Source organism: Hirundo rustica, chromosome 2 (genome assembly GCF_015227805.2).
Source record: "Hirundo rustica isolate bHirRus1 chromosome 2, bHirRus1.pri.v3, whole genome shotgun sequence".
Lineage (NCBI taxonomy): Eukaryota > Metazoa > Chordata > Aves > Passeriformes > Hirundinidae > Hirundo > Hirundo rustica.
Window position 1 is genome coordinate 26676979 of NC_053451.1, and position 18373 is coordinate 26695351.

Below are 18373 nucleotides of genomic sequence, written 5' to 3' on the forward strand. Positions count from 1 at the left end.
GAGATCACTTCTTCACCATGGTGAAGGCAGTGATATTTGTGAAACACTGTGTGGCAACATTACACAGCATTTTGGGGCCAAAAGCAGAGGAGGATTTTGTATTCCTGTGATTAGAGCTAGTAAGGGCAACTTACAAATTCTGAAATATTAATATTCTTCAAGAAAGCTGTTGCTGGGCAAGAAACAGCAGCAAGCATTTAGCTACAGAATACTAATGAAAGTAGCTCTGCACTCCAGAAGTTGCAAGGGAAAAAACACAATTGATTTTATTTGATTTTTTTTTTTTTAACTTTGAATTCTCAACCCCCCTCTTAAAAAAAAAAAAAGAAAGAAAGAAAGAAAAAGCCTTTTTTTCCATTTCCATCACCTGCTCTGCTTATATGCCCTGCCAGGAGGAAATTTCCAGGAGACACACACTGAAATTTGAATGCGACCCTGAATCATTGTCTCTTTCTCTCCTAGAGCATCCTGGAAGCCTTCCTTCCCCAAAGCTGTTACCAGCCCCTGTGACCCCCACAGCAGTCACTCAGAATTTGGGCAGGTCTTAAACCTCCTTTGCTTCCCTGAAAACTGGTAGCTCCTCACACCATTCTGGGTTAACACATTTGAACCACTGAGAGCTGCCACTTTTAGGAGCTGGCAAAACAGGCTGGCTGTGCTGAGGGAGAAGATGGGCTGTATGAAAAGAGACAGTGGTTCTGGATGGGAGAGAGGGAGAGAGACTTTGCCTTGGCTCTAGAAGAATATAGACTGAGTAATCTCCAAGTTATAAATCTTCTTCAGGTCTCTGTTTCTGCACACCGGGAAGGCTCTCCCCATACCCTGGCCTCTCCCAGCTTTGCCATTAAAAAATCCCTTCAGCAGAGAGGAATTCTCCAGGACAAGGCAGAGATTGTTAGCTCACCCTGAGCAGTGATTCATCATTGCCAAAGAAATGAAGTACCTGGCACTTGTCACCTACCCTTGAGACTCCTTTCCTACCAGACAAGATTTAAAAGTTCACCTCACTTATTTTCTGACAGTGAAGAATTACACATTTGACTACAGTTTAGCAAACTGCAGTTGCAGAGTTTCAGGGGGTTTCCAAGATCCCCTTTTACCAAGACACACAGCAGGAGAGAGAATATCACATTTTAGCTTACATTTCCCTTTGAGAACCTCCATTTCATCTTGCTCACATCTCTTTACAGGCTCCATTCTCTTGTCTTCTTCTCATGGGACAGGTAAAAACAAAGGTGTTGCTTTTTAATTATCTGTAGGCTTACTTCCTGGTTATTCTTGTTTCCTAAAAAAGACAAGGTGTTGTTACTTTACTCACTTGATGGCCATGTAATGTTTTAAAGCTGATTAGGCTGCCTAACCGTTCCATTCCATTCCATTCATTATTTAGTAAGATTCTGTTGAAACACCACTTAATTTATTTATCTCCAAATTATATTAAATATGGAAAAAAAAAAAATCTTAACACACGTTGTGTTTCTGTCCTAGCCCCTACCATTCAAGAGGGAAATCATAAATCCATGCTGATCACTCCAAATCATCTTCATGTTCTTCATGTGTGTGAAAATGTTTTCCAGGATTAGCTGCCTTGAAGCATCCCTTCTCAGGGATGGAGGTGAGGCTGGTTGGCCTGAAGCTCTGTGGACTTCCCTTCTTGCCCACAGATGTGAATATTTAGTGGTGGCAAAACACTGGAATAGGTTGCACTGAGAGGTTTTGCATTCTTCACCAGTGAAGACATTCAAAACCCACCTGGATATGGTCCTGCTCCAGCCAACCCTGCTTGAGCAGGGGATTGGATAAAATATCTCCAAAGGTCACTTACAGGCTCAGTGATTCTGTGATTTAGCCTAAACAACCCATTTAGTTAGTTGCAGTATAAATCTTCATTATAAATCTTATGTAACATGAAGTATGGATGTACTTCATTAATATTTTAGCAAGTGCATTCATTATCATATAAATATGAAACACAGAAACACAATGAATTGTTACTGCATAAACACGGGGCATAAACACAAAGAATTAGGCCTGGAAGAATGACCATTAAAAGTATTCAGTGTTTTCTCAGCTACCTTTCTGGGTTCGTGACATTATCCAGTGCATGCCTGCCTTTACTCCAAGGAGATTCCATCTGAAAGACATAACAAGACCCAAAAGAAATATGTCAAAAAGAAAAATACATCAATACCACTGTATTTGCTACGTGATGTGTGTACAACTGGATGGTTCCTGCATACCAGCAGCTTATTACTTGTGAACTGTTCTCAGAGGCATCTCAAGAGGTGTTCAAAGAGCACACTTACTTCAAAGAGGCAGCATGAAAATACCAAGGGGCTTGCTTGAAAATTTAGCAGCTAGTGTTCAACATCCTGGCGATGAATGGAGAATGAGGAGGAGAATGGAAAAGATATCCTTTCAATGAGAAGTTGAAGCAGTTTGGATTTGATCCAATAGAAAAAAGGGACTAAAAATTTTTGAATTCACAGCATATGCATTAAAAGGCATTTTGTTTCCTGCTGATTCAGGTAATGGGGCCATGATGTGAACTATTATTGGATCACAGCTCACCACTGCTTCCTGCAGCAAGGCACTGTCCGGTCCCAAATGTCAAGCTCTTCTGTCCTGTGAGCAATAGACGTCACAGGTGACTGAGGCAGATCCTTTCTGATGCATTTGTGCCCCTCATGTTGCAACAACCTGTTGCTTTTCACAGTGATGCACCCTCTTTCTAAAAGGACTGACTTCTCCTACCTTCACCAACTAAAATGCATCTGCAATGTACATATCAATAAATATCCTCCTTCACTCCTGTCTCTGTGATCCCAACCTCCTCAAACTGCATCTGCTCTTTGCTTGTTAACCCTTTACACACTGCTAAATGGGACAGGAGCTCTTTAGAGCAGCTATCTTTGTTTATCTGATAAATATAAATCCAGGAAGATTTAAACTCTTTTTTTGAACCTTTCATCAAAATATAGCAAAATAAAGCAATAATGTTTATACTTTTTTATCACTGTCAACAGCATTGTATTTTAAAAGGCTCTTTTTAATAACATGTATTTTTCTGTAGAGTGGATCTTATGAAATATGTCCTTGTCATTTTTCTGGGACTGTTCAGCAGGAGATGCCAGACAGGTTAATTATTACCATTTATTTGTTCAGGAAAGATCATAAAAGTTGTCTGCAGCAGAAAGCACATGGTCTTTGTCACCAAAAAGCAGATGCTGCACGAATAGAAGCTGGAGAAGCCACATCCTCATGTTACTGTGATGCTTCTGCCTGCAAGCTAGAATCACCACTCTTAGAAGTCAGCAGAAAATGTAGTCACATTGCTTTGTTCTGTCCTTCCCCACTCTGGAGCTCATTTTGGACAGCCACTGAAGATGTGATCTGACCTTTTATTCAGCAAGGGTAGGACGGTCCATCAAACCCACGTAAGGCACAGCAGAACAAGCCTCAGGAAGAGCAGATGGTATCAGACAGAACGATAAAAGCTCTGATCGTAGTTGTAGCCTTCACAGCTACTGGGCACGCTTGTCCCTTAAACAATCTTTAACCCAAAGCCAGCAGTGCGCTTCCACTGTGTAAACATTAACTTTTGGGTCAAAGGGAACGTAGATGTGCATGGGTTAATCACCCACTATTTCACTTCATGCTCCTCCTATTCAAAAATATGACTGAATTTAAGTTGGCTTGCTCACACAGTCCAGATTTCATTTCGATCTAGTCAAGGAAGAGCATTGTTTTTATTTATGAGCTTGTCTTGTGTTCGACATTTTTCTGAGAGAAGTCCGTGGTGGTACGCCAAGAATAAACTTCCCTGTGCAATCTCAGTAGGTATGGAACCAGCATTTCTGCACCCTGATAAGGCCAAGGGGCACAACGAGCTGTACCTCGGCGATACAATGCCAAAGCAGGAACAGGGAAACACATTTCTGTATTTGATGGTATTTGCAGCAGGTGTTGGCTAAGCAGCGGAACTGCCAAAGTCAGATTTCACAGTCTCTTTGCTGCCACAGAGAGCTCTGAACATCTAAACCACCTTCCTTACAAGTATGTTGGGGACTTGGCCTCAAAGCTGTGCTAAAGCACACCTTTCCCAAAGCAACTAATGCTACTCTGAAAAATCCTAAACATTGGCAAATCTGCTTTTTTTTCCATTAACTGTTTCACACATCATCACCGTCACTGTTAGGGAGCTACATCTCATTTCAAGATCTGTTTTGAGTCAGGTCCTGAACATTGCTGTTCATTGCAGCTTTTCCTGCACCACTGGAAATCCCTTATGCCGCTCACATGGCCACTCTTAATGCCAGAGACTCTCCTTAATTTCTCCTTTGTGTCCTCATGTACCATAAAGAAATACATTTTCCACATTTACTGATCAGGTGTCAGAATACAAACAGTAGGACAAGTGGATAATAAATACTAAAAATAATACTTTTGGCTACGTATCACAGGCTCTCATTAGGTGGGGGAGCTTTGCCATTGATACCTGACATTAAAGATTGCAACTGGATTTTATTTTTCTTCCCTTCTTCCACATGATAACTGTGTGATATTTTTTTCCTAAAATCCCTGTGTGTCTGAGGACCTGCAGCAAAGCTGCAAAGGAAAGCTTCACCTCTGCACACTTCCTGGTACCTTGCCAGCCAGTGACAGGTCCATCAATAACGATAATGACTTTTTGTCGACGCAAACTCGTTCACTAAGCCACAAAACTTGCTCAACCCTACAAAGGAATCAAAGCAACCAGCATCCTTGGAAGGGAAGTGAGACAGAAACATGACTTCTAACAAGAGGAGCTGACTAACAAAAGAAATAGAAGGATTAAGCTCCCTTTGCTGAAAAGCAGAAGCAGGTTTTCAATCAGTGAAAACTGTCACCTTGTTATTCACTGAGAAATGAGAACCCAAACCCTGACTTCATCTCAGCTGACTGATACTGACTGCAGGCTACTACACGGCAGTGACAAATGGAGCATATTGCAGCTGCCTCTGCAAATATAATCAATAATGAAAATTTGTATTAGGGTTGCACCCAAAAGCCCATTACTAGATAGATTTCACATGCTTAAAAAGCCAGTGGCATGCTTGCTAGATTTTCCACGTTAAGAACATATTCCTATTCATTCTGACTATCCCTCCAGTCATCAAAGTGGTCATAGATCAACCAGAAAGCTCTGCCAAGCCCCTTAGGAACAGGGAAGGCTCATGGTTTATTAGCTCTACATTTCACCTGCGTGTGCAAGGGCGGTCCAACACATCTCACGTGTACCTGCATGAGACGCCCTCACTGACACCTCTGGAACACAGCACCTGGGCACATTCTTCTGTCTGGGAAATAACAGAGAGACATTGAGTAGCTTGAATTTAAAGGGACTGACAGTGTTTTGATGTGAAATGCATGTGCATGTAATAGAAACCAGAGACAGACACAACCAGAGATGAAGGAAAGCAGAGAAACAAAATTTCAGTGGTGCAGTAACAAAGACAATGCACAGCAGAGAGAAACAGTGAGGAAAATAGGAAAAAAAGGGGAAACCAGAGAGCAGAGTCTTTGTGACTTCTTGTGATACAAAGGGGTCAGACAGATGGGGCAAATGGGGAGAGAAAGAGGGATAGTAATTGCGAGAAAGGGAGCTGGAGGAATGAGGATTAGGCTGACAGAGGCAAGACAGACAGAAGGACCACAGGGTATGGAAGGGGTGTGTGCATGCAGAGAAAAGAAAGGTAAAACACATAAAACAAGTGTGACACAGAAAAGTTGACTGGTATCACATCCCTAAGCTTGCAAGTGAACCTTTTTTGGGCAGCTGAAACAGGTAAGGTAGAAAAGCAATGTAACCAACTCCAGCTGCTCACATACTCCTGGTTCTGACAAGAAGCTGGATCTTCCTGCAAAAATAAATGCAACATCATCAACATGCACGACTCCATTACACATCACCTTGTCCTAAGAACGAAAAAAGATAGCTAATTGTGGTTACCTGCTGAGATCTAAACAAACAAGATACTTATTCTGGGCTAGAGGCCTACTTTAAAACACACAGACAGGTGAGCTGCAGCCAGGGATTTGGCCACTCAAAAGATGCCACAGGGTGAAGGAGGAAATAGCACTACAGCTTGCTTGTTCTGCTCTGCAGTTCCTTAGGAACCTGAGGGAGCTCAGATCTGGTTACCCTAAGTCTGCACCTGACCTTGAGAAAACAATTCCAGCTTTCATAGTCAAGGATCAGAGACAGCCACTGGTGCTGTTACAAGCTGCACAGCTCAGACACGTGTTCTTTGTAATGAATATTCTGGTACCTTGTTCTTTCTGGTTGTAAACTAACTAAGCTAACAACCTATTTCACACAAGCATCTCAAAACTTACTGCATTCATGTTTACAACTGCTCCCAGACCTTTCTGGAAATGGCCTCAGGAAAAGCAAAGCATCCCTATTTTCAATAGGTTTGACTGGTGCCCCCAACTGTCACTTTTGTGCCTGATAAGTGGCAGTTGGCAGCTTTCCATTTATTTCCAAGCAGCTGCCAGAAGAGCTGCAGGCAGAGGTAATCCAGAGACTGCAGAACTCTGCTCCCTGTCAATTTCACACCAGCATTTTACTTTCTTCTATCCCCATTTATTATTAATCTCTATTTATATCTAACTCTAGCTCTTAGTTAGCCTTTGCCAGAGACTTAACCATTAGAGGTAACTGTGAGGAAGGAGTGGAAAGAGGGAACTGTTATAAATCAGGCTTTTACCACTCCATGGAATTCCAGCAAGGTGAGAAACCGTGCAAAGCTTGGGCTATTGAGGAAAACAAGACCTTGTACAGGAGATCAGACCAGATCAAGTCTCCTTCACCCTTAGTGCTAACTATGTAAAGGAAACATCTATATCACAGAACTCTCCTCCTAATCATGCTCAGTTCCTACTTTTTACACAGCTTCATATCCCTCCTAAATTTCTATCCTTTCTAATTTAGAGGATGTTCTTACATTTCATGTTTTCTGAATCCACTAAGTTCTCAGGCTCAGTAGGACCACGTCATGTCCCATTTGTTCCGAATAAGCACTCTACAAAAACGTATTTTCTCCATCAGTTTTCAATGAATTGCATTTTAATTTAATATAAAAAACAAGACCACAATCAAATATGAAAAGATAAACAGGAGAACCCGATTTACTTTTGCCCTCTCCAAAGTAAACAATTTTAATTTAAGCAGCAGAACTAACACCAGTTGTTTTCTACTAATGATTTTAAGGCTTCAAATTTTTTTTCGTATCTCGCCTATTGCTTTTATCCCTTTTGAATAGGGATGAACAGTGTGCTCTAGGTGAAACAACACTCCATTCATTTAATGAAGGCATTCTATTATTTTCCAGACCGCTCTTTACCCATCATTACGTTTTGCTCACTTGTTTTGGTCGTTTACTGTACATGAGAGGCCCACTCAGTGTCATCTTTCCTTTAGAGGTAAAATGAATGCAAAACATTGCAAAGAACTGTCCATAAGTTTCCCAAATGGAGACAAGGATGTCACATATACGTGCTGTGTAGGATGAAGTTTCCCACAGGAGTGTGAGAGGCGTTCAACTTATTGCACACTTTCCCCCAGAAGTTCCCAGAGATCCAGATGGTCTGCCATCCTAAGAAATACTCTAGGCTCCAGATTATGTTTTTGGAAAACCTTTCCCAAGTCTTTTCCAACAACAGAAGCTTCAGCAGGCTAGGCAGCTGCAATATCATTTTACTCTGCTTGACAGGAGCATTACTGTCTTTGAGCACCCAGTCGGAATGGGAATGTCATCAGGACAGAGAGAAGCCGTCTTCCTCTTCCTCAGTGCTCAGTCATAATGCAGGCTCTTCGTCGCTCCTCCTCCAAACCTCTTCCTTTCAGAGAAGCCTGGAATCTAGAGGCAGGGAAGACAAGCTGTCATGTCAGAATCAGCAGGAGCTCCCTCTAGCCCACACTGTTACCAAGCCAACTGCAACATCTTCCACGCCATCTCCCGAATCGGGGCCACAGTGCTTCAGCTAGAGGAGCACCACTAATTAAACACTGCACAACTTCACTATGCCTCTTCTGCTCTGTGGGGCTCCTTAAGGCTTTTTTGGCAAGGGAAACTGAAAGCCTCAATCCTAGCCCAGTTAGTGACAGATTTCAAAGCCTGTATTTCCCCCCAGATTCAAGTGCGTACAAGAATTTCTCCTCCATTCATTTTTAAAACTATAAAACAATATAAAGCAAGTCCTATCAAAGAGCTGTGGAGGCTTTATGCCTTCAAACCCCGGCAGCAGCATTTCACTGGCAGTTGAAAGTACAGTTTTATCAATGGCTGAAAGCTTAAAGAAAAACATTGGGATAGAAATGGCTGCAAAAGTACAAAGGATTAGCACTCCTGCTTTCACAGTGACTGTGGATGCTTACAAAGAAAATCGACTTGAAACCATCAGAAGCTTCTCTAGCTTTAACAGTATTTCAGCCAGATTTTCAATCCAACGCATCTGTGAGTCCCCAAAGGAAAAGTGATGTGCTGCTTTCTAATACTGCATATCTGGCATCATAAAACTATTTGATGACAAGCCAGAGTAACTTTTACCTTACTCACTACACACAAGCAGAAGCAGCAGCCCCAGCAGACACACCCTCCCAAAACAATTCCACACTTTCACAGGAAATACAGTCTATTAGAATGGAGGGAGTCAACCAAGCGCTACAAATCATGCCAGAAGAACACAGGCATGTATGGAAAATATAATCTACAATTCATAGCAGATTGCTCAGGTTACACGCTTCACTGGTAAGCAGAGAGCTAAAGAGCTTTCCCAAAATAGAAGTCCACTAACAACTCCACAGATTAAATTTACTTGGGGTTTTCAGGCCCAAAACTCAAACAGATATGCAAGGTATTCACTAAGGTACTGGTTTATTCATCTCTGAAAAGCAACCATCTCTAAGGATAAAATCAGGCAGATTTTGTACAAAGGTTCACCTCATGAAAACTGCTTTGGCAATTTAAAGAGGAAAAATGCAATCATTATAACCAAGAAGTACCTGAACACCATAGGTGAAAAGTTATCTGCTTTAGCATTTTTTACATCAAAGTCACTAATTAAGAGTAACAATTATTTATTTATCACTGATCTGATTGAAGTCATAGCTATGAACAACTTGAAACTCATAATTCTTTTCATCCTAAAGAAGTTTATGATAGAAATGATTGTAGAGACCTACTGTAGAAAACCCACAAACCCACAGACAGATTGGTACGAGTTGCATTAAGTAGATAACTTCAATGGGTAACATTAAGAGGTTGTATTGAAATCTCCATTTCCAGTTTGGATTTTGCCTCTTTAAACATGACTGTTTGCTCTTTAAGATTTGTTTTAAGCTTTTGAGCTCCTGTCAGGGAAGTAGATAGTCATCAGCAGGCTGCAATTTTTGGCACACAACCAGAAGGAATGTATGGTTAATTCCTGGCTAGCCACTAAATAGGATCAAATAATAAAAATAAAAATCTTACATCATGTATCAAAGACAACCAGCACACAAGTAGGTTTCTGCATTAAAATACTACTAAGGGAAACTTCCTTTCACTCGACTGTGGGGAGGAGAGGGGGAGAGAGGAAGGAAAAAAGGCATCATGCAGAACTGAAAGAGGCAACTTTATTTTTAAAAAGGCACTACAAAAGTGCTCAAAGAAAGGAAGCATTCTGTAATCTGTGACTATTTTCCCCTGCTCTCCCCAAGGAGCTTTCAGCACAGCTACCTCTAACAATGTACAGGTGTGACTGCACTTCAGAGATGCTTTTCATGCTAATTTGCAACACTTTTACATATGGTAAATGCAACTTCACTGCTCCCTGCATGGTAGACTGCAGTGAGGAGGTGGGGGGCACAAAAGCTGAAGTGGCCTGCCCAAACCAGAAGTAATTTTACTAGTATTTCCCCATCTGGCTGAAAACAGTTAATTCAGTCCTTTAGGAATGAATTACAAGCTGATATCACACTGCTGTTTTCCTTGTGGCTCCACTGAGTCTATGGAAACTACCTGTATTGAATATAAAATCCAGTTCCAGCTGTGCAAAAAAAACCCCTTTTCACTGACCTTCAGGACAGCATCTATGGCCTAAATCTGCAACCAAGCAGCCTGAAGCTGACAGAGCTGAATGAAATCATATTTGCCCACTTTATCTCATTCTTCCAACTTCTACTATGTTAGCATACTTAAGTATTTGACTGCCAATCACTTTACAGACAAATACTTCAGCTGACAGAAGTCAGCCACTCTTCTGTCTAGCCTTAACAGCTGTGCTCCCATAGATATAAGAATTCAATTACCAGCAGAGATTGTCATTTAGGTTGCATGAAGCTCATGTTTTAAAGAGGTCTGTGTCAGCAGTTCACATAACACCGAGAGAAATGAAAAAAAGAGGAGGAAAAGCGACAAACCTGATTGCCATCTCTTAGGAAGTATCTCTTCTCTATGACCTGGGAACAACAGAGAATGAGCTTAGCTTGCACAGCACATGCAGAACCTCAGATTGCAACCAACACTTCATGCATGAGCACTGGAACTCACGGCTAACCCATGGGACAACACCACATCTCTGCTCCAAGCCTACTGCTTTAGTGCAGTGCTCTAGCACTCACAGCAGCTGCCACTTACAGCCATTCTTAGCCAAGCTGTCTAATCATCCTCAACTTCAACACACTTAATTTAATTAGTCCTCCTGAGTAATGGAGGTGATGATTTGTGTGTCTCCTGCTTCAGAGTCAGTTACTCCCATTCCCTTAGGGATAGTGGCTCCTACTACTGCACAGTAGCCCCACTGTGCTATCTTTGCCCAGGGGATGCTTAAAACAGAGCATTCCTTCTCTCATTTGCACAGTGGACCTTAGTGGTCTCTTTTTCAGGAAGGGAGAGTAATATTCTTAATTAATTTCTTAATTCCTACAGGTTGCTTTAACTAGGATCAACAGAGCTAACCAGTCTTGTATCTCTCCACATTACTGCCTCAGAATGCTGCAACGCCTCTGGCCTGCCAGACAACTTCAAAAGCATAAGGAGAGTGTCTTTGCACATTTGTGAGTTCTTTTTCACTGCTCTATGAAGATCAGCTATCTCCTGCAGGGTTCCAAAAGCAGATCAATCTTTGGCCTCCTCACACCTGGCTTGAACCAGCTCAGAGAGTGGCATGTGAAAGAAGCAGGTTAAACTGTTGTTCATGCTGAAATCCCAGACAGCATTTGATGCACAGGATAATAAAACATCATTTCATTGACTTACCTTATCAAAAAACCTGCTTAGTTTGACAGCATTGGATGAACCTGCAGCCAGGTAACGAGGATTGGTGCAGTCCTACAACACCCAAAAGACAGCAACACACCAAGCACAAGGGAATCAGTGCAAGGAAGCCAGACACAAGGAAATGAACATACCCTTTCCCCTGACACACACCATCATTGAGGGAAAACAATGGATCTGCTGACTTCTGCTCCACAGTCACTTCAGAGAAAAGACCAGCTATTCTGTGAATCAACTGCAGAACTCCAAGCAACCCCCCAGATGCTCCACATCTTCCTTCCACCACCAGCTACACAGTCAGGCAGTGATTTGTACAGGCTGCACCTGAGATTGGTGGGGTGTATACAAGCATTCACACAGCACTTGTAGATTTTTATACCCATCTATATAAAGTCATCTTCCTGTTTCATTCAAAGACAGTCTATGTCAGAGTTATGCATAAGAAAAAGAAAATTTAACTCCCAGCCAACAATTCTAAGCTTAAGTGACCTTATCTAATACCCCTTCCATCTCCCTGTAGTGAAACAAAAATATCTGTTTCATCAAGCAAGGGGCACAGCCAACCAAAACATGAATGGCACTACCAGAAAAATCTCAAGAAACCAAATTTTTGTTACAACATATTTACTTACTAAAAATTGGACTCACTCCCACATAAAAGAAAAACAACAGTGATGACAAGGATACTAACCAAATTTATCTCTTCAGCATTGAAATCCTCAGCCAAGAACGCTGTTCTGGTCAAAACTTCATTCCTCTTAGTTTCTGGGATCTGATCCAGTTTAGTTCCTATTACCAGCAGTGGGATCTGGTTGTCACCAAACTGTTCATGGTCATAGTCACTGATGAGGGAAACAAATACAATCCTGAATGAGGCACAAGTACAACATCACCCCCCCTGTGCCTCTCAGAAAACAGTAATTTATTTATTACTGGTCCATTTATCTAAGTTAAAATGTGGGTTATCTTTAAATTAAGGAAGGGCTTCTGCATCTAAGTCACTACGTAGGAATCCAAGCTTCAATCATTATCCCTAGCTAGGATAATCACTTGTCTGTCATTTTTACCTAAACCAAGCTTTCTAGCAAGTAATCTTACAACCAAAAGCAACAACTTGAGCAAGGAATTGCTAGTGGCTGAACGTCTGTCCTTGACAGAAATTAAACTTTTGAAAATTAAAACAATTGTGAAGAACCTGTCTGTGGAGACGCTGGAGAATTTTGCAGTTTATACATTGCAAATCCTCTTTGCCATCTCCTATGTTTCTACAGAAACACCTCTGTACCAGAAGAGACAGACGAACAATTGATATTGTTCCCACAAAAAGCTATTGCCTTCCTGCTCATGTGTGAGGTTTACCAAGGATTTTGAAACCTCCTTGACTAGATGGATGACAGGAGCACAGAGGTACAGGAGGAAATCCTTCACAAGGTGCTGGAGGACTAATTATGAGCATGCTGTTTAAAGCAGAGTTTTCTAAGCTCTTTTAGCCACGCTCCTAAAATAATTCCCCCATCACCAAAACCTAAAATGCACGAAGTGAACTTCCTCAGTCTTGGTGCATGGAGGGAATGCCTCTTTGCACAGACACATTATCCCATGACATTTCCTGTACAATGGCATCTCCCAGTACAGACAGAGAAATCTTGAGTTAACAGGGACTGGACCACTCTCATAGAGGCCTCAGACAAATAAAAGATGCAATAAACATCTTTTCCCTTAAAGCAAGGTCTCTGCCATCCAATTTGGGAATCTGCTGTCAGAATCACCCGATTGGCAGTATAAAAGAAAAAGAACAATCAACTTTCTTCGATATTCCCCATTTCTTTCTTTCTTCCAAGTCTAAGCACATCTCCTTTCCTGTGGAGACCAAGTAGCCTCAAATATGAACAGACTTCAACTGCTTGGAATTGCCCTGTCTGAGCCCTGCCTGTGTTCTTCACTCACCCGTTTGTCACGAGAACTCCTGTGGGAGCGACATCTCTGTTGAGTGCTTCCAAAGACCAGCGGTACAAATTCTGGGATGATTTCTTGTTGGTCAAGTCATGCACTAAAATTATCCCTAGAGTGAAAGACAAGACAGCAAGATGCCATTTAAAGATACGCATTCTCCTCCTTATCTTACCAAAATGACACCTGCGGGTTTCCAGATATCTGAGAATTAAGTAAAGGATGCATAACCAGTTCAGTTACAGTGAATAAGTAAGGCTGAAAATATCAGGATGCAACAGGTTTTTTAAAGCTGCTTATCAAGAACTGGCTAAGAGCTAAGAGAAAAATCACATGAAAGCAGGAAACAAACAGCCACCTCAGGGTTTAATCTGCAAAAGGCTTGCAGGCATTCACTGATTCTGTCTACGTCTCATGATACTGAAATTCTATATTACCGCAGTAGAAAATTTAGCCTTTCTCTGGAAAACGTAATTATTTTTTGTCACAACGTCTATAAAGTCTAAAAGCTTTTTCTTTGTTTCAAAAGTGTTCAGAGAGAACTACTCCTTACCTGCATTTTCAAGAATTAATGCTATATACTTGGGGAGGTATCTAAAGGGGAAAAAGACACTGATAAAATTTCACAGTCCACTAAATGGCTGGTAAAAGCATGAATTAATCAGACTTATTGTACTTAAGATTAAGTTTCTAGCATTTTTCATTACCATGAGCCTTCAAAATGTAAATTCTGAGACAGTCAGGCTTCCTAGCTGTGCTATTAACAGACACCCACTTCTGATAACCACAGTTCCTAACTCAATTACCAACTCCTGCTAGCAAATTTCTTCTATTTATTCACACCTTCTGCAATATGTGGAATGTTCCCACTTCCTCCAGACTTCAAACTATCATCAATTCAAGGACAAAATGGAATGATACCCTGTATCTGCATCAGGATTCATTCTCAAAACACTTCACAGCCTACAGGTGGAAAAAACGTACTAATTTAGTCTTTCACCTTAACTCCCAGAGGTGCCACCCACTGTACACACTAAGAACAAACCACATTTCCACATTTTCCACTACCCCACATGACTGTGCACCGAATCCCAGCAGAGTTCCCAGCATATCACAGCTATAGCCCTATTTCAAAGCACTTATCTCAGCAACAGCATAAAAAGGCAACTCTGCTGCGTGTCCACCCCCAGTGCAGAGAGAAAATGCACGATACAACAGAACTCGGCCTACAGCAACAGATCCAGAGGCGCTGCTGCACAGCCTGTGAGGAACACTCTCCACCTCCACATACTCTCCCTCAGTTGTATCTTTGATTGGCCACCTCCCTTATCTGCTTCACCTCAAACCTGAACAGTTAGCTGCACCAGCACAAAAAGACTGTCAGCATCCAAAAAGAGCAGGCAGGACCAACGACTGCTCAAGGAAATGTTCCTCCCACAACAAGGTCTGCAAGCCAAAGCTTTACTGCCCAGTCACTGTCCCCAGCTGTCACGGCCCCCACACCAGGTGGAGGGGGGATCCAAAGAAGATCTGTGGATAATCCGAAACCAAACTGTATCCAGCCCTGGCAACAGCCTGCACAGCTGCTGCCACAACCAAACCCTGACTGGTTTTCAGATCACTGCAAGCCCAGAAAGCACAAGCAGTCAGGCAGAAGGAATGCATTCATCTTCTCTTCTTAAATCAGGTCAAGCAGAGGCAATTTGTGAGACAAGCTCTAACGGAGAAATTAATCTAATGAAAGAAGCAAGGCCCAAGGTTAACTGCCAAAGTCAACACTCTTCATATGCAAGCTGTCTAATTAGTATCTTTTGGGCAGTGGAGATAAATAACTGTATTTTAATGTCATCAATTATAATTCAGATGCACAAGTCCAAGATTTCATTTCCTAATGGGCTGTTCTAAGGCATTTCCAAGTCTGACCCACACTCCCTGGCACACTGTAGATTTGGTCTCAAAAAGAAATTTGTATTTTTTCATATACCAAAGAGGCTTGCTTTGAGGGCACAACTCTGCTCAAGTCTTATATACAGAAATCTGGTTAACAGTATAAGCAAGAGGTACCTAACACTGTTTTCCCCGTGAGAAAGGAGGAAAAAATAAGTAGTTAAGCACAGACAAAAAATGTTTATTGTGTGGTTTAACGTGTTAGTGAAAGGCCTTCAAATGAGTGGGAATAAGCAAAGAGAATCAAACAGAACACTAGAGCCAGATTTCCAGAAGCAGTTGTTAGTCTGATACACATCTATTTTTAGTGAACTATGCTGGGATGACAAAAAGTAACAACTGAAATACTGCACTGTTATGTTTATAATCTCTCATTTGCTCTTGTGAGAGACACAGATGAACTACTAGGTCTTTAAGACAGTATCTCAACAGAAGGCACAAAATATTACTTTCTGCATATGCAGCAAGTTGCAAGACTCAACCCTTAAAAAGAAGTCAGTAAGCTAAATGAGCAGAGGCAAGATGGGTATCAGCATATGGCAATTTTATGGGAGACAGTTCAAACTTGCCAGGGTAGGATGGAACTATCCAAGTTTATAAAAATTGAAATAATCATTTCTCTGCTGGAGGTTTTACAACAGAACAGATGAGAGGGTATTAATCATAAAAAAAATCTTAAAAATATATAAATCATATTTGTGCAGTATATCAGACCTGGAAAGGTGAAGGCAACCACTGCACCTCCAAAGCCTCCCTGCTGTGCCAGCTGCACAAGACTGAAGGGAAAGGCTGAGAGAGCTCATCTGCACAGGTTTGCCTGAAATAACTGCCCTTCACAACTGAATCCATAAAATTCTGCCTACAAATGGTGTCAGCTTTTTTTACCTGTATAAATCAGAAAGGAGAACAATGTAGCCCTCAGCCAGGCTGCCACTCAACCCCAGAACCAAGGGACAGCTCTTAACAGAGACAGTAGTAAAACCATATTTACACCGAGCAAACTCACCATTCAGCAAATTATAGAACACTGCTCGTGTGCTTTTCACACTGGTGGCACTGCCCACGGAGCCTCCAACATCCCACAGCTCAATGTAATAGGTCTTCTCTTCTGGAGTTCCCTCTTTGTAGTCATGGATCTGATGGAAAATTCACACCATACATAACTACAGCAACACAGGAGTTAATCCACACGACACTTACACTTGTGGACGTTACTTACACAGCTGGAAGGATTATTGCACTTGGATAGAAATTTGGAAATCATCATGCTGACACTATTTCAAACCTCTCAAGTGGAAGAGAGGTGGAATGAGTCAAGCAGCAGCCACTGGACACCACAGAGATGGAGATCACCATCTCATGGGAGCTGGAGCCTGGTGAATAAACAGGGAGCATCCTTTGCACCTCACTACTAACCAACCCAACATCCCACGATCTGCTGGGACACGGCCTTTTGCTAAAGCAAATGGAAAAATTAAGGTCTTGACTTCTTACTGTTGTTAAAACCCACATGGCAGCACTGCAGGAATATTAACACAGGTCACAGACCTGGATTCCAACTGACCACATCTTTTTCCTACCCAAATTCTGACATCTCAACTGAATTAATTAACAACTTCTGCCTCCAGGTCTGCTGAGTAGTTTTGCTCCACAACCAAACAGGACTGCCATGCTCCTCTCCTCAGATTTTGGAAATACATTCCTAACCTAGGGCAATGCATTTCAAGGAGAATGCAGCAAAGGGTGATGTAGGAAAAAAGCATTTATCAATGTCCCATGAGGGCTGTGGGCTGGGCCAAGGAACTGCTGGATGAAACATCCTCATTCTTCCCACAGCAGTTCCTGCAGCAAGCAGTCAGGAAGAGAAGCAACCCCATGGTCACCAAAAACCAGGAAACAAACTCTCTAACCCAGTTAGGTTAGAAAACCAACACTAATTTATTCAGCACTGAGATACTTGAGTGGAACTTCACCGAACATGAAGTGCCACCAAAACTTAAAGCTATTTATACATTTTAGCAAACAAGGGAATTATTGCTCACTGGCTTACAAGCTACATAGTATTCTTCATTAATTAGTATTCCATCTTCTATTGTTCATTGATTTCTCACTTCCTGTGCTAACTAGCCCACATCTTCAGCCTTTTTACCATCTTTTTTCCCAGATAGAGAGAGTCTTATTAATTGTCTTTGTAATCTTCTTCTTCAGCTCTGCTTTCTTGTTACATGTCTTTGTGACTTATAAATTCTACATTCCCGGTGTCCAGGTCTCAACAATAAATTTTTCTTGTTAACTTCCTCACCCAGGTCTATGAGCACTGAAACAGGCCAGGCCCTAAATTTTAATTTGTTTTTCTAAGACATGAATATCATCCAGAGCTTTCCTGTGTTCCCACAACCTAAAAGAGCAAACTGTTTTCCCCCACTGTGTCTGACAACTTGACTGTTCCTTGCCTCTTTCTCAAGGAGGTGTGACTTGTAACATGCCAGCGGCCACTGCAGCAGGGAGCAGAGCCACGACTGACAAATGTCTTGTCTGACTGTGACAGCCTTGGAAAGTCAAAACCTGCTTGGCTCACATTTGACGCTACTTGCATCAGAAGACTAAGCCCTCAGCAAAATACACGATCAAAGTACACCTCCTTCTGGAGCGGCAAATAATTAATGCAAAAAGTCAAGGCCCTTCCCCTACAGGTCAGGCTCAGGGCCACCAAGAGGCCGTGCATGTCACCTACTCGCACATCCACGGAGCAGCCCACTGTCCAGGACGGGTTTCCCAGCACCTGGTTGTGGCACAAGAGGTGAACGAGCGACGATTTCCCGACACCTGCAAGTGCACAGAGAGAGAACAACTCCTGGGAGGCGGTGCCAGGCTTACAGGTGCCGAGGCCGGGAGCAGCACTGAGGGAACGCGGGCGGTCCCGGCCACTCAGCGGGTGACGGGGAGGGAGGCGAGGAGCAGATCCCCAAGGGGCGGTCCCAGGACACACGGCCTGGGGACACTGACTCACCGGAGTCGCCCAGCACCAGCACCTTGACCCTGTCCAGAGCCGCCATCTTTACCCAACCTAGCAACAGCGCCCAGCCGCCGCGGCGCCCGCCAATCGCGGCGCGTGTTCTTGCCGCTACTCTCAGCCCATTGGCTAACTCCTGGAGCGGCCAGCGCGCTTCTCA

General features: G+C 42.4%; 1 protein-coding gene across 1 annotated transcript; it reads right to left on the reverse strand.

Moving 5' to 3' along the window:
• Positions 1-3139: 3139 nt before the first annotated feature.
• Positions 3140-18338, reverse strand: RABL3 (RAB, member of RAS oncogene family like 3). Its single transcript, XM_040056788.1, has 8 exons — positions 18211-18338; positions 17935-18026; positions 16207-16336; positions 13251-13365; positions 11995-12145; positions 11286-11357; positions 10448-10486; positions 3140-7904 (listed from the first exon to the last, which is right to left on the reverse strand). The coding sequence occupies exons 1-8, from the start codon at positions 18254-18256 to the stop codon at positions 7839-7841; spliced, it is 711 nt and encodes a 236-aa protein (XP_039912722.1). The 5' UTR covers positions 18257-18338; the 3' UTR covers positions 3140-7838.
• Between the last annotated feature and the right edge of the window lie 35 nt (positions 18339-18373).

What these genes read in the sequence shown, in the direction of transcription:
- RABL3 (XM_040056788.1), bottom strand. Translation starts at nt 18,256, where the DNA reads ATGGCGGCTCTGGACAGGGTCAAGGTGCTGGTGCTGGGCGACTCCG. An exon ending in GCTGCTCCGTGGATGTGCGA is followed by an intron (nt 16,337 to 17,934) that starts GTAGGTGACATG and finishes ATTTTCCATCAG; the next exon opens with ATCCATGACTACAAAGAGGG. An exon ending in ATGCTGAAGAGATAAATTTG is followed by an intron (nt 11,358 to 11,994) that starts GTTAGTATCCTT and finishes TGGGTGTTGTAG; the next exon opens with GACTGCACCAATCCTCGTTA.